This window comes from Papilio polytes, unplaced genomic scaffold (genome assembly GCF_000836215.1).
Source record: "Papilio polytes unplaced genomic scaffold, Ppol_1.0 DF824158.1, whole genome shotgun sequence".
Taxonomy (NCBI): Eukaryota; Metazoa; Arthropoda; class Insecta; order Lepidoptera; family Papilionidae; genus Papilio; species Papilio polytes.
The window spans coordinates 2,959,617-2,984,750 of NW_013525046.1; the positions used below are offsets into that span (position 1 = coordinate 2,959,617).

A 25,134-nucleotide genomic window follows, 5' to 3' on the forward strand; every position below is an offset into this window, starting at 1 on the left:
TGAAACCGTTATTTCCTTCAACGAGTTGAATCTTTGATTTCTTTTTTATGGCACGATCTAAATTTGATCGACACGATTTTTTTGACATTACCTTTTTTGTTTTTTCGAAACCAATTCAGAACTAAAATAACTGTAAAATCGTTGACACAAAACATGTTAATTGCTCGTTCATTTATACACATTTGCGTTGAAAACGTTTGAAGAACGGGACAGTTCAACTTGCGTTTTGCGACTGTCAACTTATAACTCGATTTTCGAAAAAAAGAAGAATATTTGAATATAGAATTCGCACTCATTTGCGTCATTCGACGAAGTTTACTTTACATATAATACAGATTATAAAATTAAAGCATGGACATAACTAGTTATTGCAGATTATTCGTTATAGCTGCGTTATTTGGTATAGCGCTGAGTGTAACTGAATTTTGCGATAATGAAAACTGTGGTGTGGCGAGTTCAGAGGGAAATAAAACACGTTCCCGGCTTCTGTCTAGAACTAAGAGGTTCATTGTGTTCCCCGACGGCAGCTCGTTTCAATTAGGTGAGTTAATTAGTTTATGACTATTGAAATTAAGGCATTCATCAAATAGAGCGAATTAAATTCTTAATATGCAAGCTTTGAAAAAGAATTAAATGCCAATTTCAAAATAAGATTAAAGCAAAAGAAAGAAAAACCAGGACCTCAGAGCTTTTCAGTTCTGCCAGTACATTAGCAGCAGATAACAGTGGTATTTGGAAGTAGTTTTTTTTTTTTTTTTATAACATAAGATGGCAAACGAGCAAGCGGCCACCTGAAGCCGCCAAAATGGCGAAGCGACCGCTGCCCATAGACATCTGCGATCGCAGATGCGTTGCCTACCCTTATCCGACAGAGGAGGAGACACATAAAGAGGATATTGTCTCTTCCTATGCATCTCCTCCACCGTCAAATCCCCTTCCCCTTCCTATCCTCACCTTATAAGAAAAGGGTGGTAAAGAGAAAGGGACTTAAATTAGGCCTCCGGCACCACACTCATCAGACGAAACACGGAATTGCTTCCATTTCACACCAGACTTCTGTGTGGTCGTGGTATTACACCGGGCGTGCCGGCCCATTCGTGCTAAGATGTTAAAGCGGGCACTACCACTGTTAAAAGCTATGTATGCTAGAAATATATTACTTCCTCGAAATCGGTTTAAATTTTGGAAAAGGACTACCAAAACTTTTCATCGGTACAAATTCTGTAAGCAATATACAATTAATCATTTATAACACTAAACGGATAGCTTAATAAACGGAACAAAAAATACAACAGGGCTTGAAAATCTGGTCAACAGTTTTGTAAGTTATTTTGAAGTAGGAGTAACTTCGCTATCTTCTGAGAACTCTCTTAAATATTGAAGATACTACAAACTTTACAAACGATTTAACTAAATGTAGTTCTTGAAGGAGTTTTATTGTCTTTAAAAATGTTCATTCTTTTTAAAGGATTGATATAAAGTAACCAGCTGGCCTTAGATAGATAAAACCAACTACGTATGTCATGCAGAATAACCTCTTTAATATCAGTATCCATCGACATTGTCATCAGCCCAAAAGTCGTCCACTGCTAAACGAAAGGCTTCCCTACGGATTGCACATGTAAATAATACAGTTGGAAGATTTCTGTTTCAAATAACGAAGTAATAAGAAGGGGGATAGGAAAGGATGATAGAGGAAATAACTTTATTTTAATAATCGAAGGCAAAATAAAAAAGATGAAACTTACTTTAACATACAAGAAGAACGTTGGTACACGAAGGGTACACCGGTAGAGGTAGACATACGAAGAGATGGACGGTTTGCGTGAAAGGTGACATGATCAAGAAGGGAGTGATGACTGAGATGACGTATGATAGAGTTATGTGGAGGACAAAAACCTGTTGCGCCGACCCTACGGGATTAGGATAAGGGAGATAATGATGATGATGATGAAACTTGTTGAAGTTGAAACCTTAGGGCATTTTATCTTATGTATAACCGTGAAATTCTATTGCTACGGTATATTACTATCTTTGTCTATTGCAATGATAATGAGAGAGATGAGAGTATGATTTTATACAAGTGATTTTAAAGTCCAATTTTACTTTGATATATCGTAATTAGTTTATTTTATGTTTCCAGTATTTTGCGTGCAAACGATGGCTCTGATACCAATAGGGGATATCTTCCTTTACGGTAACACAGCAGCTCTCGCCTGGAATCTACCCTCGGATCCCAAATTCTTCCACATGTTCAAAGAACATGATAAAGAAATGCAAAGAAGAGGCGATACACAGAAGAATATATATTATCTAGATGACAAAGGAAAAGTTTTAGCAAAAGTACCCTTTAGGAAGTAAGTACCGATTTTTAATCTTTAGGGCTGTCGACCACAACTGCGTCTGCGTCTGAAATTATCTTTTCAGCCGTTTCTAGAAAATATCCATAAATAAAAAGAATTTTTGCATTTATATGATAGTAAGAAGTTAGTTGGAATATGATCATAAAATTGACCATATAATGTTTTTGACAGATTCTTATGGGTATAAAAAAGTTATACTCATTTTCATCGCTGCCAGTCAAACCAAGATCATCCCTCCTACTTTTACCTTACTCAGACTATGGGAAAGAAAATCACTAAATATGGCTGCTCATATTGTCTATTAGATTTATACTTTTAGATCTATAGTTATGTTTGGATTGATTAAAACTCAATTCATAACCTGCGATAGAAAGCACAAACTGTAGAGAGGGTATTAAAATATTGATATCTTCTGCAATCTCGCATCCCAAAAATATAGGTACATAAAATCTGATTGAAAAACAATTGTAACTATGATATATTTGACAGGCCATTGATAGTGAACCCGGCGTTCGCGAAAAGGAGCGTCGACGACAAAATAACGTTCAGAGAGAAATTGAAAATCAAAATAGACCGAATGAAAATGCACGAGAAACAGGCGCAGAGGGAATTTCTCAACAAAGAACATTTGGATAAAGACAGCGTTGATTTCCATAGAAAAAGTCGAGTGGAGTTGTTTGAGAAAATAGAAAAATTAATGACTACGTAAGTTATTTGGTAAGATTGTTAAATCATGTTAAGTAAAATGAAACGAAAGTAGTTTTAATTAAAAAAAAAATCATACCGATTCCGAAGAAAAGAATCGACGATAATTTGCACATTTTATTTGAGAGTTTTGTAATACTTAGTATACCCTACTACTTCTCCTTGACTACTACTATAAATTATATAATACTATTACTAACCAACTAACTTGGTGCTACTCCCGTAGAGTCGGCCTACGGGAGTAAGATAAGGCAGGGGAGATAATGACTAACCAACTTATATACACAAAACTACTTCTTCGGATATTTTAAAAACAAAATCAAAAGTAACCTTTACAGTGCTATTTGACAGTACGAAAGATAATTTCCTCGAATAAAACCTATTCCCAAAAAATATTACTAATTAAATTCGTTTCGCAATAACACAATATCTAATGGGTGTTAAATTGTAAAGGTTTAAGTTGTAAGATGTATTCAATTACGTAAAACGTTCATTAGTTGCAATTAGTAGTGACAAACGACTTGACTAAGTTGAATCGCAACTTAAGAGATTTCTTATAATCCACCTTGATTATGGACGGTGACATTTTGCGGTTGTTTAATGAATTCAGAATGTATGTTCACGTTATTCTAAACTAATGCATATTTAAAAAAAGATTTAGATTTAAAAAGATTTATTTATAAAGTTACAAAATTTCTTTTAATACAAATTTAATACAACAAATACAATTTCTTTTAATACAATATCTTTATACATAATAGAATTAAAAAAAGAACTCAGTAAGTTTATTTGTTCTTCCAGATTATGTTCTACATGTCTGTAAAATTTCATCGTCGACCGTTTTGGAGATTTTTTTTTAATATTAGTAGATTTTTGTTAATTTACTAACATTTCCTTTAACCATTCCAACTAAGCTCTAGGCTTGTGCTAGGGTATGGTTCACGACAATAGTCGAATAGCGGGATTTGAACCCTCGACCGTAAGATCGGTAGTCCGTACCCCAAACCATTAGGCTATTGACGTTTGAAAATTCAGATACAAACATCCTTCCAACCATCTAAACTTTGGCTTTTATAATATTAGTATGATTATTTTGCAAATGCTTATTAATAAATTATATCAATAATTATTATCGAGTTTAATCTTCTGATTAATTCCATAGAGTAAATAATATTAAAATTTTGCTATTTTTATATTTCAGTTTGGGTCGAAATGGTAAACAATGCGTTCTCTATAAGCTGTGTGAGTCCGCACAGAATTCAAGTCAAGGGTCATTCCTACAGGAACTGTTTAGAGTGCTGTTCACGTAAGTATGATTTACCTTCTTCGGTATTTACTGCTGCAGTCAAGATGTCAAATTTCATGAATATACGTTCAGCAGTTTCGGCTACAAACTTTAACAAACATCCATCCATGTATAATTTTGAATTTATAATAGTTAAATGTTATTCCAGGTTACCTAAAGGGACTGAATTTGATTACGATGAACACAAAGAATACGACAAAGCTCATTCAAAAATAGACGACTGTTCAAAAATGTACCCAGGATGTGAAAATTTCTAAGGTTTTCGATAATTTTAATATCCCAAAATAAAGTTTTTTATTAATATTTATTGTATTATTTTCTTAATTTCCAATTTATATTTGAAAACGACAATGGCGTTGAAAATTCGAACAATCAAAAATGTCATTTTAAGCACGTCTCAAGCATTAAACTTCGCTTTTGAAATTAATGCGGTAATGTCAGTAATTTCGTAATTCTCTCACAAATTACGAAAAGATTTATTGTAATTATTAAGCCCATTTCAAATTTTTCATACTTACAATTAAGTCAAACTCAAAAATTCCAGCTAAAAAATGTTAAATGTTGAGGAAAATACTGTTCGATGGCATAAATATGTTTGTCCTATTTACTTAGTTTTTTGCAACACTTTTAAGGTCTGTTTAGAACATTCTAGTCCAGTATAGTCGATAACAAAATTATCAAACTGAAACAGAAAGAAAACATCGCTAGGAGAATAATTCAAAACCTATAAAATTTGAATAAGCTTGTAAAATATCTCAGAACCGATTAGATCAACATTTTCATATTAAATAATTTTCATAATCATACAAAAACAAAATCATTCACGGTCAAACTGAAACTACATTTAAATACGTAACAGTGTCTTAAACGACAAGATATATTCAAAATATATTAATAGGTTGAATTAAAATTTCGCTTTTTCTAAAGCGAGAGCTTTTTTTTCTTCTGAGAAGCGTTTAAGATCCGTTTCCATATGCGACTGATAATGTAGCTTTTTAATCAAAGAATTATACACACTATATCACTATGTAATAGTTAATTTTATTCTTGGTTGATTTAAAGCATCGAGTTCCGGGATATCTTTCGAAAAAGAATACTCGATGGAGGGTACTCTAGTACCTTTAACGGCATATCATGGGAATAGGTCTAGAATTTGGAATCTTTTGCCTTTGACTTGATACATACATCCTTTAGGTATCCAGATCTTGTTGCTTTAGGTAGTCTGAATCAATCTTAGTTGTGATCCCAAGATGCCTTAGAATCGTTCAAGCAAAAATTACTCTCAAAGGTTAGTAATGCATCTGCATTTCATCTATTATTCTGAAGGTTTCTGGTTCAGTTCACTCACTTACGTGCTTATGGTTAAATAAAATAACATTAGAAATTGAAAATGAAAGTAAAATTTATTTCAAAGCACAAAGCGTATTATTATTTTTTTATTCGAAGGTGGCGAACAAGCATACGACCAGTAAATTACCCATAGACCGACTAAGCAGCAATTTCTGATGAACTGCCCACCTTTTATCAACATAGAATTAGGTGCACAGATAGACGATATTTCCCTTTCCTACTCTTCTCTACATTTGTAAATTCAGTTTTCCTTATACGAAAAGGATGAGAAATAGAAGGGGACGCGAACTAGGCCTAAAGCAAGCAAAAATCCAACTTTAAATAAAGTTATATATTTCGAAAGAATGCCGACTGCAGTTAAAATTTGCAACATTTAGAAAAAAATGTCAAATAGTAAAACTGTAACACTTTTCAATACAACTGTACTCTAAGACCTTAATTGAAAGTAAACAAGCTACCTATTTGTATTGTTCTCTAAATTTGATAAACGTCGACGTGCCAAAGAGTGTAGCAGTTGTTGTTTGGCTCAGTTCGACTGTTGTCTTTGGAAAAGTAAATAAGTCGATCGGATCGCTTTTGTTTAGCCGTCCTTGTGGTTTTGTCACTATAAAATTCGACACTCTATCGTCTCAATTTCTTATCATATTTAAAGAAGTGTAAAGTGATTACGGAAGACAATCGTAAAAGGCATTGGTAATAATGGAATTGACAGTTATAAAATTTATTATTCTATTGCTGTTAGGAGTTATTTCAGACGCTTATCAAGAAAACAAAGATGTAAAGGACGCATCAAAAGTCCTTTCACGCAGAAAGAGATTCATTGTATTTCCAGATGGAAGCTCTTTTCAGTTGGGTAGGTAAAAACATTATTATGAAATAATTTCAATTACATTTAGGAGAATTATTTTAATTTAATTTATAACTTAAGACAGTTAAATCAAGTGACATTGTCCTACTGTTAAATAAAGTTAGGAAAAGAATTTTGAATGTGTTGACTAAGCTCACAGACGATAGGCAGAGGTCAGCGGTTTGCTCGCCACATACTATATCCACATTCTATCATGAAATGGTAATTAACATTATTTATTCATATCCTATAAGTTATGTTTTAAAGATTCTTGACAATGTGATATACAAAATAAGACAATAAAAATGTCGTAATCATTGAGATGATAAAATTCAATAAGTTAACAGAAAACAAAATCAATTTGGACTATTAAAAGTTATTCCCCTGGTAGAGCCAGATTACAATAAGCAATGAATTAAAACAAACTTCGTAGATATCTTTGCCAAGTTTTTGGAAAGTAATAAATAGCATAAAATTTAAACATATTGCAGTAGAGAATATTACATTTGAAATAATTGAAGTATCAAAAATGTCTTGATTAATATTTTAATGTAACATTTTACGTACGGAATTGGAAATTTAAAAATAGCGAAGCGACCGCTGCTCATATTTGCAGATACGGTGCCTACTTCTAATAAACAGAGGGGACACTCAAAAAGGCAATATTTGTCTTACCTGTGCATCCCATGATGACCCAATTTACCTCTTTTTCCTTGTACGGAAAGGGTGGAAAGGGGAATAAATTTAGGCCTCTAGCATGCTCAGTCATTACCCATCTGTGTGGTCGTGGTCTTGCACCGGACGAGTTCATTCGTGCAAAGCTACTAAAGCGGTCTCTAGCACTGTTAGGTTCGGCGTCAATTCAATATGAATTCCATTTTAATCCTAATGGAAATAACTTTTCTTTCAGTATTCTGCGCACAAAATCAAGGATATCTTCAAGTAGGTGATATAGTTTGGTTCGGTAATACCGCAGCTTTAGCCTGGCAATTACCAACGGATCCCAAATTGTTCTACTTCTTTAAAGATCATGAGAAACTCTACGAATCTCACAGAAGAAATGATGCATCTAAAACTATATATTATTTGGATGAAGATGGAAAAGTAATTTCGAAAATGCCTTACAAGAAGTAAGTGAAATCACAGGTTTTGTACTGATGATAAAAAAATTGTGTCTTTGTACTTACAAAGGCTAGTTAGCCTATGTCTTCTTCTAGACTATGTTCTACATCTGTGTCAAATGTTATCGAGATTCTTCAAGTCGTTTTGAAGATACATAGTCATAAACATCCAACATTTTGATATGATTACAACATTCATATGATTCGATTCAGTTTAATTTATCAGTTCTATTCAAACATCACCATCATCAAATTTTTTAGATCACTTCTTTTGTTTACACTAAAAGCTGGTCTTTCTTAACAATTCATTAATCGTTACGTAGTTATTTTTATTACTATTTATGGTTTAACCTAAATTGTGTCTTAGTTTAAGAAAATTGGCTATTTAATTACCATTACCAACTTTCCCTACTAAATATTATATGAATTGGAAACCTGCTGTAACGTCTCTATCATGGATTTTTTATTATATTCCAGACGATTAATTGTAAATCCAGCGTTCGCTAAACGCAGTATAGAAGAAGCTAACAATGGAAGGAATTTCTCAGTTGTGATTAAAACACTACATGATGCTCAAAAGGGTAACAACATCTTAAGAAACTTAGACGAAGATAGCATTTCATTTCACAGAGAGAGTAGAAAAAGCTTTTATGCGAAATTTGAAAAATTTCTCGAAGGGTAATTAATTTTTTTTATAGTCTTTTAAAGTTGCTTGCTATATTATGCTTTAATTTTAGATTTATCATTTATACCTAGTCCGGAACACAAGACTGAGACAAACTGACATCTTTTGTTTAAGTTAGAGCGGGCGCACACCTTTGATGATAAACTATCGCACAACTGCTGTACGACTGTCCATTGTTTCGCTGCAAATTCAACTGTTTAGTTGATCAACTAAAAATCCAGTAGTAAATTGACTTCGTGAATGCGCAACTAAACTGTTGTCCAATAATTTAGTCAAAGGTGTGCACGCGCTTTTAATGACATCTCTGAAATTGATGCTCGATACGTCAACTTGACAACAAATATGAAGACATGGGAACTATTTTGTCTTTCAATTTTCATAAGTCCTGTAAAGTTCAAAAGATAAAGTATTGAGTTCAGTGTTTTTAACTTCTATTGTCTTCAGCATAAAGACTATTTTTCAATTTACAGATTAGGTTGGCGCGGTCGGGAATGTGTACTACGCATGCTTTGCGAGACAGGCCGAGGTAAAAATGAACAAGGCACGTTTCTAGAAGAAATCATGAGGGCTACGCTTACGTGAGTGTTTTTACTAGTAGTGTTTTCATATTGTTCGTTTGTATTTTGTATCTAATTATCGATTAAAAACCTTATGCCATAGAAAATTGAGTCGATATTAACATGCCGGTTTTGTTTTGGGTCACAATATTCGAAACGTCTCCATCGTAAAAATGTAATTTCAGTTTTCTATATTTGGTTTTAGTTTTTATTATTATTGTATGTAATTATTGTCAAAAGCTCAATTTTTATTTTAGATAACGCTTGTATCTTTTTTGTCCCAAGAACTTGAATATTAAATAAATATAAAATGTTTAACCAATGTAAAAAAATGAATACCATTTTTATCTTACTCTATACTAATATAAATGATACGTAGAAGGGTCTTAGCTCCTTCATACTCAAGGCAACATAAATCTTCAAAATTAATATTGAATCGTCGGCGCGAGTTGTGTATTAGGTCAGTACAGGCGACTACATGTTGTATGGATTTGCTCCATCTTGAAAATTGAAGCGACCTCTTACGACGATTTTGAAAAACAAGTTGCGAGCGACTGGCTTTAGCGATGACAGAAATGTCGACGCATGTCCGTGTACGAATGTCACTTATGTTCGGTTTCTGAAGTTTCCATTTATTTTATACTAGCTGTTCCCGTGCGGCTTCATCCGCATGGAATTATGAAAATTTTATTTTATTGTTTACATTTGTCAAATTATCAATTGCAAATGTCAAAATGACCTGACATGATGTCAACCTTGCTTCCTTGACGTTGGCAGCAACTTATGGTCTTTTTCCCACATTAGGGTTTTTATCTAAAATATTTACCCCCAAAGTTTAATGGCGTTAAAATATATAGCCTAAAGCGTGACGCAAGTGTAGGGCTTTTTATTAAGAAAAGAATTATTCAAAAATAAGCTGTAATTCCTGACATCTTAGGCAACAAAGAAGTGTGTGTTTACGCTTTATTATAGTAGTATAGATTTAACAAGTGATTTATTAGCTAAGGTTGACCTATGTTTCATCTGAGTAAAACTATACTTATGTAGTTCGTAAACGCATTTCATGAAGTTATCGAACCAAAAACACTAACGAATTGTTAAATGTAGCTGGGAAACCGACTATTAGCATCTAAAAACGTCAGATTCGAAAAACATCATCTTTTGTACAAAGGGTCTTATTATTTGTACAATCAGTGGAAATGAACGTTAACATTAGTTTTTTTTGCAGGTTACCACGAGGTCAAAAGTTCGACGACGAGTATCACAAGGAATATGACGAAGCGCATCTAAGTAATGACGATTGTACTAAAAAATATACAAAGTGTGATAGACTTTATAAAAAGTGATGTTCAAAAATAACTGTATGAAAGAATAAAAGATAAATTTCAAAATACAAAAGACTTCTTATTCCATTGGTATTTTATTTTAACACATTTACTTACAAATCCTAAACTTTTTATTATATAAAACCTTCATTTATTCTAGGGTTTTGGCTCACAATAAAAATATTAAAAAACAATTTTTTTCCGCACAGAATTAAAAAAAAAAAAACGTAATAAGTAGCCTATGTGTTCTTCAAGACTGTGTGCCAATCATTGAAATACAATGCAAACTTTAGCAATTATAATATTAGTAAGGAGTACTTCTTCTTCTTTGTCGCTTGAGTCTTTACAGACTCGTCGTAGTTATCACGTATCAGGTATCAGTGACCCGCTTCACAACCCGCCGCCTCCATGTACGTTGCTTTTTTCGCACATTGATGCAAGGGTACCTCCATAGCCGTTCTTATCTGGTCAGTCACCTATGGGTGATCTTCCCCTAAGTCTGGTGGCCTCCACCTTGCCCTGTATTACCAGTACTTACTTAAGATCAAAATCAATAATTCTTTAAAATTAGTAGACAGTTAAGAAATGTAATTCTTTACGTAATTTCTTTTGTGAAGAATTTCGAACTATTCGCGAGCAATTTGCGAGAAAAATTTCATTGTTATTCCAACAGATAAATAATGTTGAACAGAATTTAATTACTGATTTGCATCAAAGCAGGTAAGGAAAAATGTTTGAAAAGCAAATTACAGGGCAGTTTTAAAAGTTAGAACAAAGACATTAAAAATGTATAGATGAGGCAGTGAACAAATTTCTTACACTACAAATTTCTTTCACGGTACTTTCTCTGAAAGGTAATAAAAGTTGTCAAGTTTAGTGCCACCTCGTGTTGTATCGACATATAATAAAACATTTTACAAAATTATAATAAGCTCCATCTTTTGTTATGAAAAAACTAAACGGCATTATAAAATGAAACATAAACATTTAAATCTAACTAATGTTATAAATGTGAAAGCTTAGATGGATGGATGGATGGATGGACGTTTGTTAGAGTTTGTAGCCTAAACGGCTACATGGATATCGGTGAAATTTGGTACAGATGTAGAGGATAGTCTGGAAGAAAATATAGGCTACTCACTTTTGTTTTTTTTTAATTCCACGCGGACGGTGTCGCGGGCGAAACGGCTATGAGGACCTAGACAGTTATTGAGGTTATGTGAAAAATGTTTCAAGTGACGTGTAAAATATGCCTCCTCTATATATTTGAATCTCTTTGGTTAGATAAGATTTCCAGACAGAGAATGGATTCCGTTTATAAGAAAAACATAGCTTCAATATTTGCTCAATAAATGCAATGTAAAACTTTTGTAGAAATTTTTATGAAGGACAATTGGTAACATAATAGTCACACATTTTCTATTAGAATTATTGCAAAAATCAACTTTCACCCGCGACTTCGTCCGCTCGGAATTAAAGCAAAACAAAAGCAAGTAGCCTATCTTTTCTTCCAGACTATCCTCTACATCTATGCCAAATTTCATCGAGATCCCTTCAGCCGTTTAGGGTAAAAACTCTAACAAACGTCCATCCATTCATCCATCTAAACTATCGCATTTATAATATTAGAAAGATTAGACAAATAATAATTGTACATCTTAAATATTGTAAATGCGAAAGTTTATGTGGATAAATGGATTTTGGAGTTTACCGGCTAAACTACTGAGTAGATCTCGATGAAATTTAGAGAGCACAGATGTAGAGGATAGTCTGGAAGTGCACATTAGCTACTCGAATTCTATTATTCCACGCAGACGGATATATTACTAAAGTATTTGATTGCAAAATGCTATAAACATATAGAAAACAAATAAGAATCTTCTCTTTTTAAGTTAAAAATGTAAGTTACAGTCCATATAAATCCCTGTCGTGTGTTACAGTCAGCGTTGTTCATTGACCCGGGATGTTTGATCAACGTATTAGAGCGGCTGCCGCCTCTCCTCATTAACTCTGTCACGTTTCACACCTCCGTGGAATTTCTTTAGCAGTCCCGTCTTTAAAGTATAACATCGTAAAGTTTATTTTCAAACAATCTTTTATATAAATTATTTTGTATGAACATGAATTTCCCATTGTAATTGGACAATCAGACATCGAATAATCGCATTTTATTAATGTACGTGATTTGATTTGCAAATGTTATGATTTTTTTTTAAATAAAATTAATTTAAACACGCACTTAGATTTATTATTTAGTTAGCTGTTGCTCGCGACGTGAAATTAAAAATAATAAGAAACATAGCCTATATTACTCACAGAAAACGTAGCTTTTTAATGGTGAAAGAATTTTTCAAATCGGCCTTGTAGTTTTAGCGTGAATAAACTAAAATAAAAAACTAAAATAAAAATTAAATTCGCATAAAAAAACCTTATCCACATTTCAGTTGAAAGCAAAGTTTACTTATTAAATGATTTTCTTTACTTTTTTCGTTAATATTTGAAACAATATTGAATCTAACAATTATATTGATTATCGAGTCGTTACTCGATATAAGTGTATCTAACATTTTATATATAACTACTATCATTATGTAAATATATTTAAAAGTATATAAATTCTTTGGCTTAAAGTAATTTAAATCACTTGAACTAAATCATGAACAAAACAAGATTTAAGAATATTTTAATTACTCGTAGAAAAAACAACACATAATTAAATCTTTGATTAACCATTTTACTTTTCATTAGTTATTATTAAAAAATTAACTTCTTATTACAGTTGCAGTTTACTACTTTAGTTTTATTCCCTAACGTTTTAAGCAACAATGTATCTTCATTGTTATTCTCTTATCTATTTTGAATTTAGTATTGTTGCTTTTTTTCAAACGAATATTCAGTCGTATAGCACATTAGCTTAACATAGCCCTTGTAAATAACAAGTTCTATGTAAGTTCGTGACGTACGTAAACTTGTAAATTATACAACTCAGACGCGACAGCATTTGAGTAACATCCATATATTACAAGATCATTGACGTGTGATTTATGAGTTTTTTAGGTTATAAAATGTACCGATTCTTAATTTTAGTTTTTTTAATAGTTTTTATTGATTGTGAAGTGAATAATACAGATCAATGCCCTAATGTTAAGACTCACTTAGGTTCGATAAGAAAACGAAGGCATTTAACGTTCCCTGATGGAAGCGATGTTGTTGTAAGTATACTTTAGTACTATAAAGAGAAAAGATTTGTATTTTCGTATGTGTTAACGAATATGTGTAAAAACTAGGAATCGTATACTTAGTCTGGAAAAGTATAGAATTTAAAGCTGTTTTGGCAATGTGTAAAATGTTTCAAAGATTATTAAATACATACATATTCCAAAATCGCAATAATCAAGGTATGAAAACAATGTTCTCTATGAATAAAATTGTTATTAAAGTATTTAGTTAACCTTTATAATACAGAAAGAGGATAATTCCACCCAGTACTTATTAATTTTATTTAATTTGTTACCGACAGCGCCAATACAGCGACAGTCAAAAATACAAACCTTTTTTTTAAATATGACATCTTCACTTTTTTTATATATTTACAATAAATAACTGAGAACTATATCGATCACACCTCGCCCTGATACGTTTCTTTCTCTTATTGTTTTCCTATATCTTTTTAAAAAGAAACTACGCAAAAGTCTTGGTGGCCAGTATGCAAACTCTTTGGCTGTATTCATACTTCTTGTCAGGCAAGGAGGTTATATTTTGCACTGAACACTTTTAAAATAAATACATAAAAATAGAATGTTTCTGTTAAGTTATGTTTTATTTCTAGCTAACAATATCAGTTGTAAAAGCGTTCATGACACACGCTCCATCAGGATGGAATTTGGTCTTAGAAATCGATGTGTTATATCCCCTGCCTGATGCAAATTTCACGAACGCACATTATAGAAGAAAACTACATCACAGGCAGAAAAGGGAATTCTGGGAGAGGGTACGATCGGCTTTGGAATTGTGAGTATTATGGCTAACTTATCTTGTACAAATACCTATTGTATCTTTCGTGCCATTAAAATAAAGAAGAGATGGCAATACATTACTTGTTGTATGGTTATTTTGGATTAAGAAATTCAGGGTTAGAGATACAGTTAAGAACTATCTATTTTAGGATAAATACTGCGTTTCGTAAGTTCATATTTTCCTTCACCGTAAGAACGGCGGTAAATTATGTACGTATGTATCAAAAATCACAATGGTACATGGCGGGATTCGAACCCAAGATCTCTTGATTACAAGTCAAGTGCTCAAACCCCTGATCCACCGACGTTCTATTTTTGTCAACTGATACAAGTAAAATAGAGTTCCGGTTTCTTTTGAACATATCAATTATACGTAAAGAAAAATCTCTTTAAATCTTTCTAAATATCTTTGCATGAATGTTTGCTGCATCAGTTAAATTTTACAACTAGAATGTAAGTGTTCATTTAAAATAAAAATAAGGTACGTAATACTCCACCTAGGAAATTGTTGTTTGCAATTTTAAGAACATATTTACTAGCTGTGAAAACATTTCAAGAACGGTGCACGCTATCGTATAATTTAAAACGAAATATCGCAACGGTAGCGTGCACCGAAATAAGTAACCGTTTATAACCTCTGAATTTAAAATATATAGAATTTGTATATCTAAATTTAATTAATTTATTTTTTTTCGTCTTAAATCACAATATCTTGACTTCTATACTAATGTTATGAAGAGGAAAGATTTGCATTTTTGTCTGTGTTAAAAAAACTCGAAAACTACTTGGCCGATTCCAACACTAGAAAGTTACGTTATCAGTAAATATCATAGGCTATCATTGTATTTATACAACTGAGGCTATCTTCCTTCGTCTGAGTCACTTACTTCTTAATCGTTACACCTCTCAAGCAGTTATCTATTTTATAACTTGTATAAATTAATTTATTTTAACCCATAAATATTCCTCATGATATATTGTCTGTGGCGCGACGAGTAAAAATTTTATGTACATTCATTTTCAGTCATAATCTAAACGGCCGTGCTTGCATCCTGAGAAGCATTTGTGAGGCCAAGACGTACCTCGCGGAGCCCGGCAGATCGTTAGTGCATGACATTTTGAAAGCTATTTTCACGTAAGTATATTTGTGAACACATCACATTAGTTGGTAATGTAAAATGTATTCTTCATTGTGCTGCAAATTATTAGAATCAACTGGAAGTGTCAGTTTTTCTACCCAAATTCTGTTCTGTAAATGTTCTACATGTCTCTTCTCGAGATAATTGTTTTTATATTTTAGGCGGGCAAGCGTGTAAACATACATACTACTAGCTGTTGCTCGCGACTTAGCCAGCGTGGAATTAAAAAAAAAAAAAACAATAAAAAACATAGCCTATGTTACTCACTGATAACGTAGCTTTATAATTGTGTAAGAATGTTTGAAATCGGCCCAGTAGTTTTTGAGTTATTCTAATACATACAAAAATATAGAAATATCCCCGTTATAATATTAGTAATGAGTAGTATTATGTACTAGCTGTTCCCATGCGACTTCATCCGCATTATATTATAAAAAAAACATTTTATTGTTCACATTTGTCAAATAATCAATTAAAAATTTCAAAATGACATGACATGATGTCAAACTATGGCAACCTTGCTTCCTTAATGTTGGCAACAACTTATGGTCTCTTTCCCACATTAGGGTTTTTATCCAAAATATTTACCTCTAAGTTTAACGTCGTGAAAATACATAGCCTAAAGCGTGACGTAAGTGTAGGGCTTTTTATTAAAAAAAGAGTTATTCAAAAATATGCTTTAATTGCTGACATCTTAAGCAACAAAGAAGTGTGTGTTTACGCTTTATTATAACAGTATAGATTGAGTAGTAATAGAATAATGCTCTGTTAGATTTTAGCCTTATTAATGTTGACGTATATTCTATGAGGAGTTTAAAAATTAATAACCCTTTCATCCGCTTAAGTGCAACACCTGTTACCGATACTGCTTTTGTGTAAAGAATAACTAACTATAATATTCAGTAAATTTACTATACCACGTTATAATGCTTGTGGATTTTTAGAGTGATGCCACACGAATGCTGCGTTCGCAGTGCGTCGGAGTCGCGGTGATGAAACGGAACCAATGTTAAATTTACAATACATATTATGGTATTAAAAACGCTTTAAAACTGGATATTATTAACAATGTCAGTTATAAAATCAAAATTCAACACGTTATACTGTCCAGAACTTTAAAAACACGTTACGTTAGCGAATTTGATAATATGAGAAGTTGTCCGTCGAAATTATGTTGCGATGACAAACACAACGCACGTATGGCATTACTGCATTTTACACCATTTGAATTCCGATTGAATTTGTGATAAAATAATACTCTGATTGAAATAAATTAAATAACTTACATAGGCTTTTCTATTTAATATTGGATACTAGCTTTGGGCCTCGACTCCCTCAGCGTGGATTTAAAAAATCAAAAGTAAGTAGCCTATGTGTTCCTACAGACCATTCTCTACATCTATATGCCTCGGCGGTAATTCCAAACCAATACGACTTAGGGTCCTTCAAGACGCGAGCCTATCATTTCCTCAAAGGCCAGCAACGCATCTGTTTCTCTGGTGTTGGCGTCGTTGACCACCTTTGTGTTCCCGACGCTCTTTTGCCCCCTTCTCATATAAAAATGTAAAGGAGAGTCTGTATTAACACCATACATCTATCTCAATGCATTTATTAAATTAGTATAACTATGATTTGTATTTATATAATTAATACTAAATTATAAAGTTGAAATGAAATGAAATGAAATGAAATGAAACGAAACGAAACGAAACGAAATGAAATGAAATGAAATGAAATGAAATGAAATGAAATGAAATGAAATGAAATGAAATGAAATGAAATGAAATGAAATGAAATGAAATGAAAATGTAATGAAAATGTAATTATTGTCACAAAATAGAAATTACATAAAAAGACTTATTCTAAAGGAAACACATTCGTGGCAAAAGGTAGCCAGCTCAGCGTATGCAGGACGGACTAAGCCGTTCCTGCGCTGATTTTCAGCTGGCTCCTTCGCACTCAAGTAACATATATCTTAAGCATTAGGGTAACCGGCCGTACTAATTACATATTTATATAGAAATAAAAAAAATAAAATAAAAAATACACTTTTAAAAAAGAAAAAAAAAATCACATCAAACAAAAATGGGACATCATAAAGAAAAAAAAGTTCTATATCGTATTATCTTTAATTTCCAATATATGAAGCTCTTCAGTGTGTTTATTTCCGCGTATATTTCCCTCGTATCCTTTAATCTGGTTTGATAAGCAAAGCGTACAGAGAAATGGATAATAAACTCTATTGTAACTATCGTTTCTATTTTACATTCGGATATCTTAATCGAGTTAATTGCCTTATAATCCCCGTACGTGTCTCTTATCTCCACGTGATTGGTTTTAAATACATCCCTAACGTACGAATGGACATTGAATTTGCAACTTTACTGTAAACGAAATACATACTATTATAGCTAATATTGTATTTATTGTGACGAAAATTGAATTAATTCTATTCTTTCGAGTTTGAATTTTAGATTGCAAGGCAAAACAATTGGTAAATTTTTTGTTGTGGAATAAAAAAAAATGTGTTTCATTAACATTTAAGTTAAACAAATAATAAAAATCTTATTAGTTTAGAGTTTCTGGAGTTCTTGGGTAATACTAAAAATCACAATAAACCCATGTAAAAAACAATAAAGATTTTTAACCAAATAAAGCCCATTGAGTTATAAATCTTACTGACGAAGGGAAAGGATTGAATTGATGCCCTTTATGGACATTTTACAGCTCTTAATTATAGAAACCAATATTTGTTTTCTATAATTAAGAGCCGTTTGTTTTAGTCACAAGATTGTTTCAGTCAATAATCAGACACTAGCTGTTGCCCGCGACTAAGTCTACGCATATAATATGCCCGTCTATGTTAACTACCCTTCAGTGGATGTCCGGTCGTAATCAGTCCAGCCGTTTCGGAACTTACCCTGAACAAACGTGGCTTGCGGACAGACTGACAGACAAAAAAAATTTAAACGCGATTTTCGCTATCAGCAACGCAAATACCTTATCTTCCCAAAATCTGGAATTTTTCTTTTGATATAACAAACAGACACTCCAATTTTATTACATGTATAAAAAAGTATGACAAAGAATTAAAGAAGCTGTTCGTAGATTCTTTAAAAATCATGGAATCATAGCGTTTTCATATAAAGTATTTTTATTCACCACATACATACGTATTAATCCGATTTCTCCTGTGAGAGGCTTTAGACCGCTTTCGAATGGACGGTATTCCTTTGAATATCGTCGGACGATATTTTCTCAAGTTTCCCTTTGCCGGATTCACTTGTTATATTTTTCTATCAAAGTTCCTATGAAAAATTTTCTCGTAGAAAGCTATAATCTTATTTATACGTTATACCGTACAAATGTCTATTTATAGCTTGAATTTTATTGGCAGTAATACTTCGCATGTATTGGAGTACATTATTTAATAACCAATGCAAAATTCGTCCGCTTCGTATTAGAAAACAGATGAACTATGTAAATAACAAAAACTACGTGTCCCTTTGGAACCGGACATTTTTCGGGGATGAACCTTTTCCCACGTGTACTTCAGACTTTGTTTTATATCTGGGCCATATTTCAATAAGATATGTTGAACCGTTGCAGAGTTATCAAGCAAACATTAGAAAAAATTAATGCACCCCACGGGAACCGTAACTATTTACGCGATAAAAAGTAGCCTATGTGTTCTTCCAGACTATGCTCTACATCTGTGCCGAATTTCACGGCGATCCGTTCAGCCTTAGGCTACAAACTCAAACAAACATCCATCCATCTAAACTTTCACGTTTATAATATTAGTATGATTTAACTAATGTAGCGTCAAAGTTAGATTGCACAGTCAATTTTAATCGACCGTTTAACTCGGCGACTGTCCTACGTTTATTAATAAATTATTATCTGTATTTCTAGAGCCCCTCTACACGAGGCTGAGTTCGTGGAGGAAGTGAGTGGGACTTACAACGAGTTACTTGACCCTGATTTTTGTGAAACTGACTACGATTGCCCGTTTTCCCTTCTACATTTCGTTTTGGCTTTGAACAAACAAAAATATTGAAAATATGTAATAGTGCTTATTATTTTGAAAAATGGATATTGTTAATAGATGCTAAATTTATTTGGAAATATTTTATCACAGTCTACTTTAAGATATTTTATAGTTTTTTTTTTTGTTAAAATAGAAGATTGGTATCGAGGAAATTTTTAAATTTAAGTTAATAATAAAGTTAGCTCAAATAATGTATGTACATTAACCACCTAATTATAAGTTTTTGAAAAATATACGTCCTATTAAAGATTTTTTGGATTAACCTTTTTTGTTTTATTATTACCTAGAGCTGATCACGTGTGCCTTGATCCGTATGATATTCCATAAATCTTTCATTTGAAAATGTCAAAATTCAAATGCATAACCAATTACCGATACAATGGCAGTCTTGCTTCATAAAACATTTGCAACGACCGAAGACCGAATTTACTAATATTATAAATGCGAAAGTTTAGATGGATGGAAGTTTGTTAGATTTTGTAGCCTAAACAGCTGAACGGATTTTGATGAAATTTGGTATAGATGTAGAGGATAATCTGGAAGAACACATAGGCTACTAATCTTCTTTTTTTTTTAATTCCACGCAGACGGAGTCGCGGGCGAAAGCTTATGTAAAATAAAACTCTAAGAAGGTGCGGATACCTGAAACTAAACTATCGCACACCTATCTAGTCTCGCTTTGATTCTTGTGAGCTTATTTGGAGGTGCACACTACTCGATTTTTAGTTGTGCAACTAAACAGTTGAATGGACTGCGAAACAATCGACAATCACACAACAGTTGTGCGATAGTTTACTCAAAGTTATAGGATTAGGCAACCCGGTTACAACATGTTTAAAAAAATGTGCTCTTTCACGTAATGTAGGTTTCATCAGGAAAGCTGATAAGGGAAGGTCATCACTAGTGTTGTATCTCTGACTATTAAGCGCCCGCTCTTAAGATGAAGTCTCATTTATTCAAATGTCCAGGACAAAAATGTAATAAGATCCAAAAGGATGTTTTAGTAAATATTTTCCATACAAACATTCATGAATCATTCAGTTGATCCGACTCCGCGTGACCTCAAATACCTAATCCAAAGGATACGGAGAAGTGGGCCAATAAAATAAGCAATGTATTAACCTAATTTTTACGTGACATACGACAAAAGCTGACTCGAACATATCTGATTAGACTCCGTAATAATAGTTTCGAAAGATATCTTCAGTTACCATCCTTGATATTAACACTTTTACCCGTGACTCCTTTAGCGTGGTATAAAGAAAACAAAAGAAAGTCGATATTGCACCAGACTATTCACTACATCTATGCCAAATTTTAATCGAGATCCGTTCAGCAGTTCAGGCTACAAACTCTAACAAACCTCCCTCCATTTATCTAAACTTTTGCATGTATAATATTAGTAATATATAAGCAAAATTGACTCTCTAATAATTCACACTCCTTGTGTCTATTTTTTTTAATTGACTAGCTTTCGCCAACGACTTTGTCTGTGTGGGATAAAAAAACAAAAATGAGCCTATGTGTTCTTCCAGACATCTATGCCAAATTCCATATCTGTTTAGCCGTTTAGGCTACAAACTTAAAAACCTTCCAACCATCTAAACATACGCATTATAACATTAGTAAGACTACTCCCGGAACCAACAACTCAAAGACGTTGAAGCGTCAAGAGAAATCTACCAAAAGTTAAAATTTCAACAAAGATATTCTGTAAAATATACATGTAAAAAAATATTTAGTTACTTATAAGCTATTGGTATTATCGTGCTCATAAACGTTAGTATTCGATCATAAGAGCTTGGATCCATTAAATTCTTTGAAATTTCTCTCAAGCCCGGCAACTCGAAAAGCGTTATTCACTTTAGATATCAGTTTTAAAGTCAATTGGCTCCTTTTGAAGCCGTTAAAGTAATTGCAGATCTTCTACAGACGAGAGGTATTCAGTTAATCTTTGCGCGAATATAGAAGTACTTTTAACTTGTTAGTTGTTGATGAGATTTCCTGATTGATTGAAAAAAAATGTCGAAAAAATTGTATAAGACATAATATTGTCTTGAAGGTCTTTTAATAGGTCACATTTAAGTATGAGATTTAGCTTAATAGTGCGATGAACTGCTTAAAAATCGATTCAGATTTCAAACGTGAATCGAATTCAGTTGTGAAAATCGATATTCGTTCCATTTTTTTGTAATTCTCCGTCGACTTCACTATCATAAAATATTAATGTTATTTTTTTTAAATAATGTCCAATATCCATTTTATTGAGGTCCTCATTCTAAATGCATGAAGTTGTAAGTTTATTACCTGCCCTAAAAAGGTATCTATTAAAATTGCCTTAATGAAATTTATTATGGAAATAAAATAGGACCTACTTAAGACTTCGACCTCTATTTTCGACCTTAATAAATGGAAATTTGTCTCAAATGCAATGTTACTTTAATTTACACCTTTAGCGCGTTGGTAATGTAAGAGTGAAAACTAGGGTTGCCAAAATCTTCAAAAGTAGACTAGATCTCTGGTAAAAAATAGATTTAAAAGGGACTTGTTTAACAATACTCAATATTACCCTAAGACATCGATGTCAAAGAGTCTAATATAAGGGGGCAAATATAGCCACATAATCGTGTTTTCGAATTCCGCCTCTCCACTATCGTCATAAACTATATTTTAGTGTACCTAATGCTGTAATGCTACCAAGATATTTTAGTGTTTTCAGGTGATATGCTCATAATTAAAAAAATCCATAAATCTGCAGTCTGTACTTGCATAATAAAAACTAGAATAATTTGACTTAAGTTGAAAAGTTGGCAACCCTAGCGGTAACCGTTATATGTGACACGGTTCCATTTCACATCGTGTACCGATATCATTTTTCAATAGTATTGCGATCTGTCGTGTTGATAAAAGAGAAGGGTTACTTAAATTCCAAAAGATTCTTTTTTATCTTTTTTAATTGTAGTTATTTTCGCTGAAATTTGACTCGAATTGAAAGGTTATTTAAAAATGTTGAATTTGAAACGTTTTCTTGTACTGTCTTTGGTATGTTGTTTTGTAAAAACATGTTTTTCGTATGATGGGGAAAATGGCTACAAGAAACTGTCACGTCGGAAACGATACGTCTCTTTTCCTGAAGGCTCGAGTTTTTCGGTGAGTTTCCTTCTAAAGTTTTTTTGTTATTCGACCCAAATATGATTATCTATAAACTTTTGTTATTATTGAAGCAAACTGCTGAATTTTGTTATGCATTTCCTTTGAATTTGTCTTTAATATTGTACTTAATTTTAACAAAACACGGTGACCATTATTTTAATGCAAATATATAAACATATTTCTGCATTTAGCGAGTCTCGAGTACGTTTTTGTGTTTTTTTGTTATAGTTTAGACACACAACCACATAATGCCCCACTGATAGATGGGTAATATCTCGTAAGTACGTATTGTTTATCTTTGCGAAATTTCATCGAGATCCGTTCAGCAGTTTAGGCTACAAACTCTAACATCCATCTAAACTTTCGCGTTTATAACATTAGTAAAATATTTTGCTATAATTACATAATTTACATTTTCAGTGTGCTGGATGTATGACAGTTGGTTTAATAGGACAACCAGCGCCTTCTTCAGCCCCGGGAACCTTTACATTCGGTCTTAATTGGGGTATAGCTTACGAGCTGCCTAACACTACTGAGACTGCACAATTCTTTCGCAAAAAGTATAGAAAACCAGTCGCTCAACGCAGAAGTAGACGACAATTATATGAGAAAATGGAACTGATACTTGACAAGTAAGTTTAGACAGGGCAGTACCACTGTTTTAATTGTAGTGCTTGTACATGTAGTCATTGTAATCTATTATTATAAGAGCGGTCACAATTTTGATTAAACTGTCGCCCAAGTGTTTATTCGCGCTTTGAGTCTTATGAGCTTATATGAAAGTGTGCTCAGTATTTGATTTTTAGTTGTGCAACTAAACAGTTGAATTGACTACGAAACAATTGACAATCAACAATTGCATAACGGTTGTGCGATAGTTCAGTCAAAGATGTGCGCCCGCTCTCAAAGTATTTTTAATGCTCTACATTTGAATCATTACAATCTCTTTGGTTTTTATAGGTACTTTTTTAATCGTTCAGGAAACTTTTTCTATGTTAATATGTTTCTACTTATTTTGAATTTGATTTGCTTTTTAATGTACTAGCTGTTCCTATGCGACCGCATAAAATTATACAAAAAAACATTTTATTGTTTACATTTGTCAAATTATCAATTGCAAATGTCAAAATGACATGACATGTTGTCAAACCATGGCAAATTTGCTTCCTTGATGTTGACAATAACTTATGGTCTCTTTCCCACATTAGGGTTTTTATCCAAAATATTTACCCCTTAGTTTAAGGGCGTGAAAATATATAGACTAAAGCGTGACGTACGTGTAGGGCTTTTAATTTAATTAGTAGTGATTGCTGACATCTTAGGCAACAAAGAAGTGTATGTGGTACGCTTTATTATAATGTTATAGACAAATGCTAATATTATTTCTATAAAACCAATTTCAATACTACACGTGTCGGACCTAAGATTGGATACTCGAAAATGATTTATAACAGTAATATGATTACGTTTTATGTTATCCTGGTACCTTGGGTTTTATACACATAGTAATGGAGTACAATTTCATCATCATCCACTTGCCCTTATCCCTTACGGTCGGCATAGTATGTGCTGCTCTTCCATACATCTCTATCAGCCGTCATATCTGAATCCACTCCTTTCTTAAGCATATCCTCTTTCACACAATCCATCCATACTTTATTCGGTCTTTCTCTACCTTTGTAGCCATCCACATTCAATGGAGTACAATTTATAAAAACATAATATCCTGATGAGTTTTTTGATGAAACTGTTTATTTTGTTTATCGCTTTACTTTCCACTCGCTGAAGGTTATTAAACTTTTTAGGCGCTAAATTGTCTCCATTTACCTTAAGGATTTACGGTGTTTATATAAAAAATAAAAACCGTTCTTTAAAATATGACGCCTTTGGGCATTTCTTCAATCTCTCCGTCGAAAATTCTTTTGTCTAATGGCCTTAGTTTTGTTTTCGTTACGAAAAATTCCTTTTTTTTATTATTTCATTTTGCGGTTTGTTGATGGCTTGAGGCTAGCGACGTAAACAATGAGTTGATGTGATTTTTACGTTACATCGTTGTTGATTTTAATGAGTCTATCCGATGTTGGGTGCTTTTTTATTTATTTTTGATATATTTAATTTGATATCCATAGTTACATCGCCATTATTTTTTTAAAACTGTAGCCAATATAGATACCATTTTAAAAATAAATAAATCTTAGAAAAATCCGTTGACAATGCGACGCACACGTAGAGTAAATATCCTTTTTGTGTCCCGACCTCTGTTTACCAAACGCGTATATCTATGGGCAGTACCCACTTTGCTGTTTTGGTATATTCCAGTGGCCGATTGCTCGTTTGACACCATGCACTATAAGAAATGTACTACCTTAGTCCGCGAGAAGTTAGCTTCTGTATACTTTTCAACATTTAATTTTTCAAAAAACCTCTTTTCAGTATGGGATACAACGGTCGCCAATGTATCTTGAAAACCTTATGCGAGACAACACAACGTATCGTGCCTCACAGTGAAAACATGG

At 32.7% G+C, this 25,134-nt stretch overlaps 2 protein-coding genes across 2 annotated transcripts in view; both read left to right on the forward strand.

Moving 5' to 3' along the window:
- Positions 1-351: 351 nt before the first annotated feature.
- On the forward strand, positions 352-19,474 carry LOC106111525. The gene is made up of 13 exons (XM_013293644.1): positions 352-541; positions 2,144-2,357; positions 2,853-3,068; positions 4,270-4,374; positions 4,523-4,617; positions 7,482-7,701; positions 8,170-8,370; positions 8,848-8,955; positions 10,163-10,236; positions 13,377-13,471; positions 14,089-14,270; positions 15,300-15,410; positions 19,330-19,474. Exons 1-13 carry the CDS (start codon positions 352-354, stop codon positions 19,472-19,474), a joined length of 1,956 nt encoding a protein of 651 aa, XP_013149098.1.
- A 2,974-nt stretch (positions 19,475-22,448) lies between these two features.
- The window catches only part of LOC106111584, a 5,300-nt gene continuing 2,614 nt past the window's right edge, over positions 22,449-25,134 (forward strand). The window contains exons 1-3 of the mRNA XM_013293709.1: positions 22,449-22,615; positions 23,039-23,250; positions 25,052-25,134. Of these exons, the coding sequence (XP_013149163.1) occupies positions 22,472-22,615; positions 23,039-23,250; positions 25,052-25,134 (439 nt within the window). The 5' untranslated portion in view covers positions 22,449-22,471. The remainder of the gene's footprint in view (positions 22,616-23,038; positions 23,251-25,051) is intronic.

Bases quoted from the DNA above. Each gene is read 5' to 3' on its own strand.
- LOC106111525 (XM_013293644.1), top strand. From the start codon at position 352: ATGGACATAACTAGTTATTGCAGATTATTCGTTATAGCTGCGTTATTT. The intron at 2,358-2,852 runs GTAAGTACCGAT...TATATTTGACAG, and splicing joins GCAAAAGTACCCTTTAGGAA to GCCATTGATAGTGAACCCGG. The intron at 10,237-13,376 runs GTACTAAAAAAT...TTGATTGTGAAG, and splicing joins GCATCTAAGTAATGACGATT to TGAATAATACAGATCAATGC.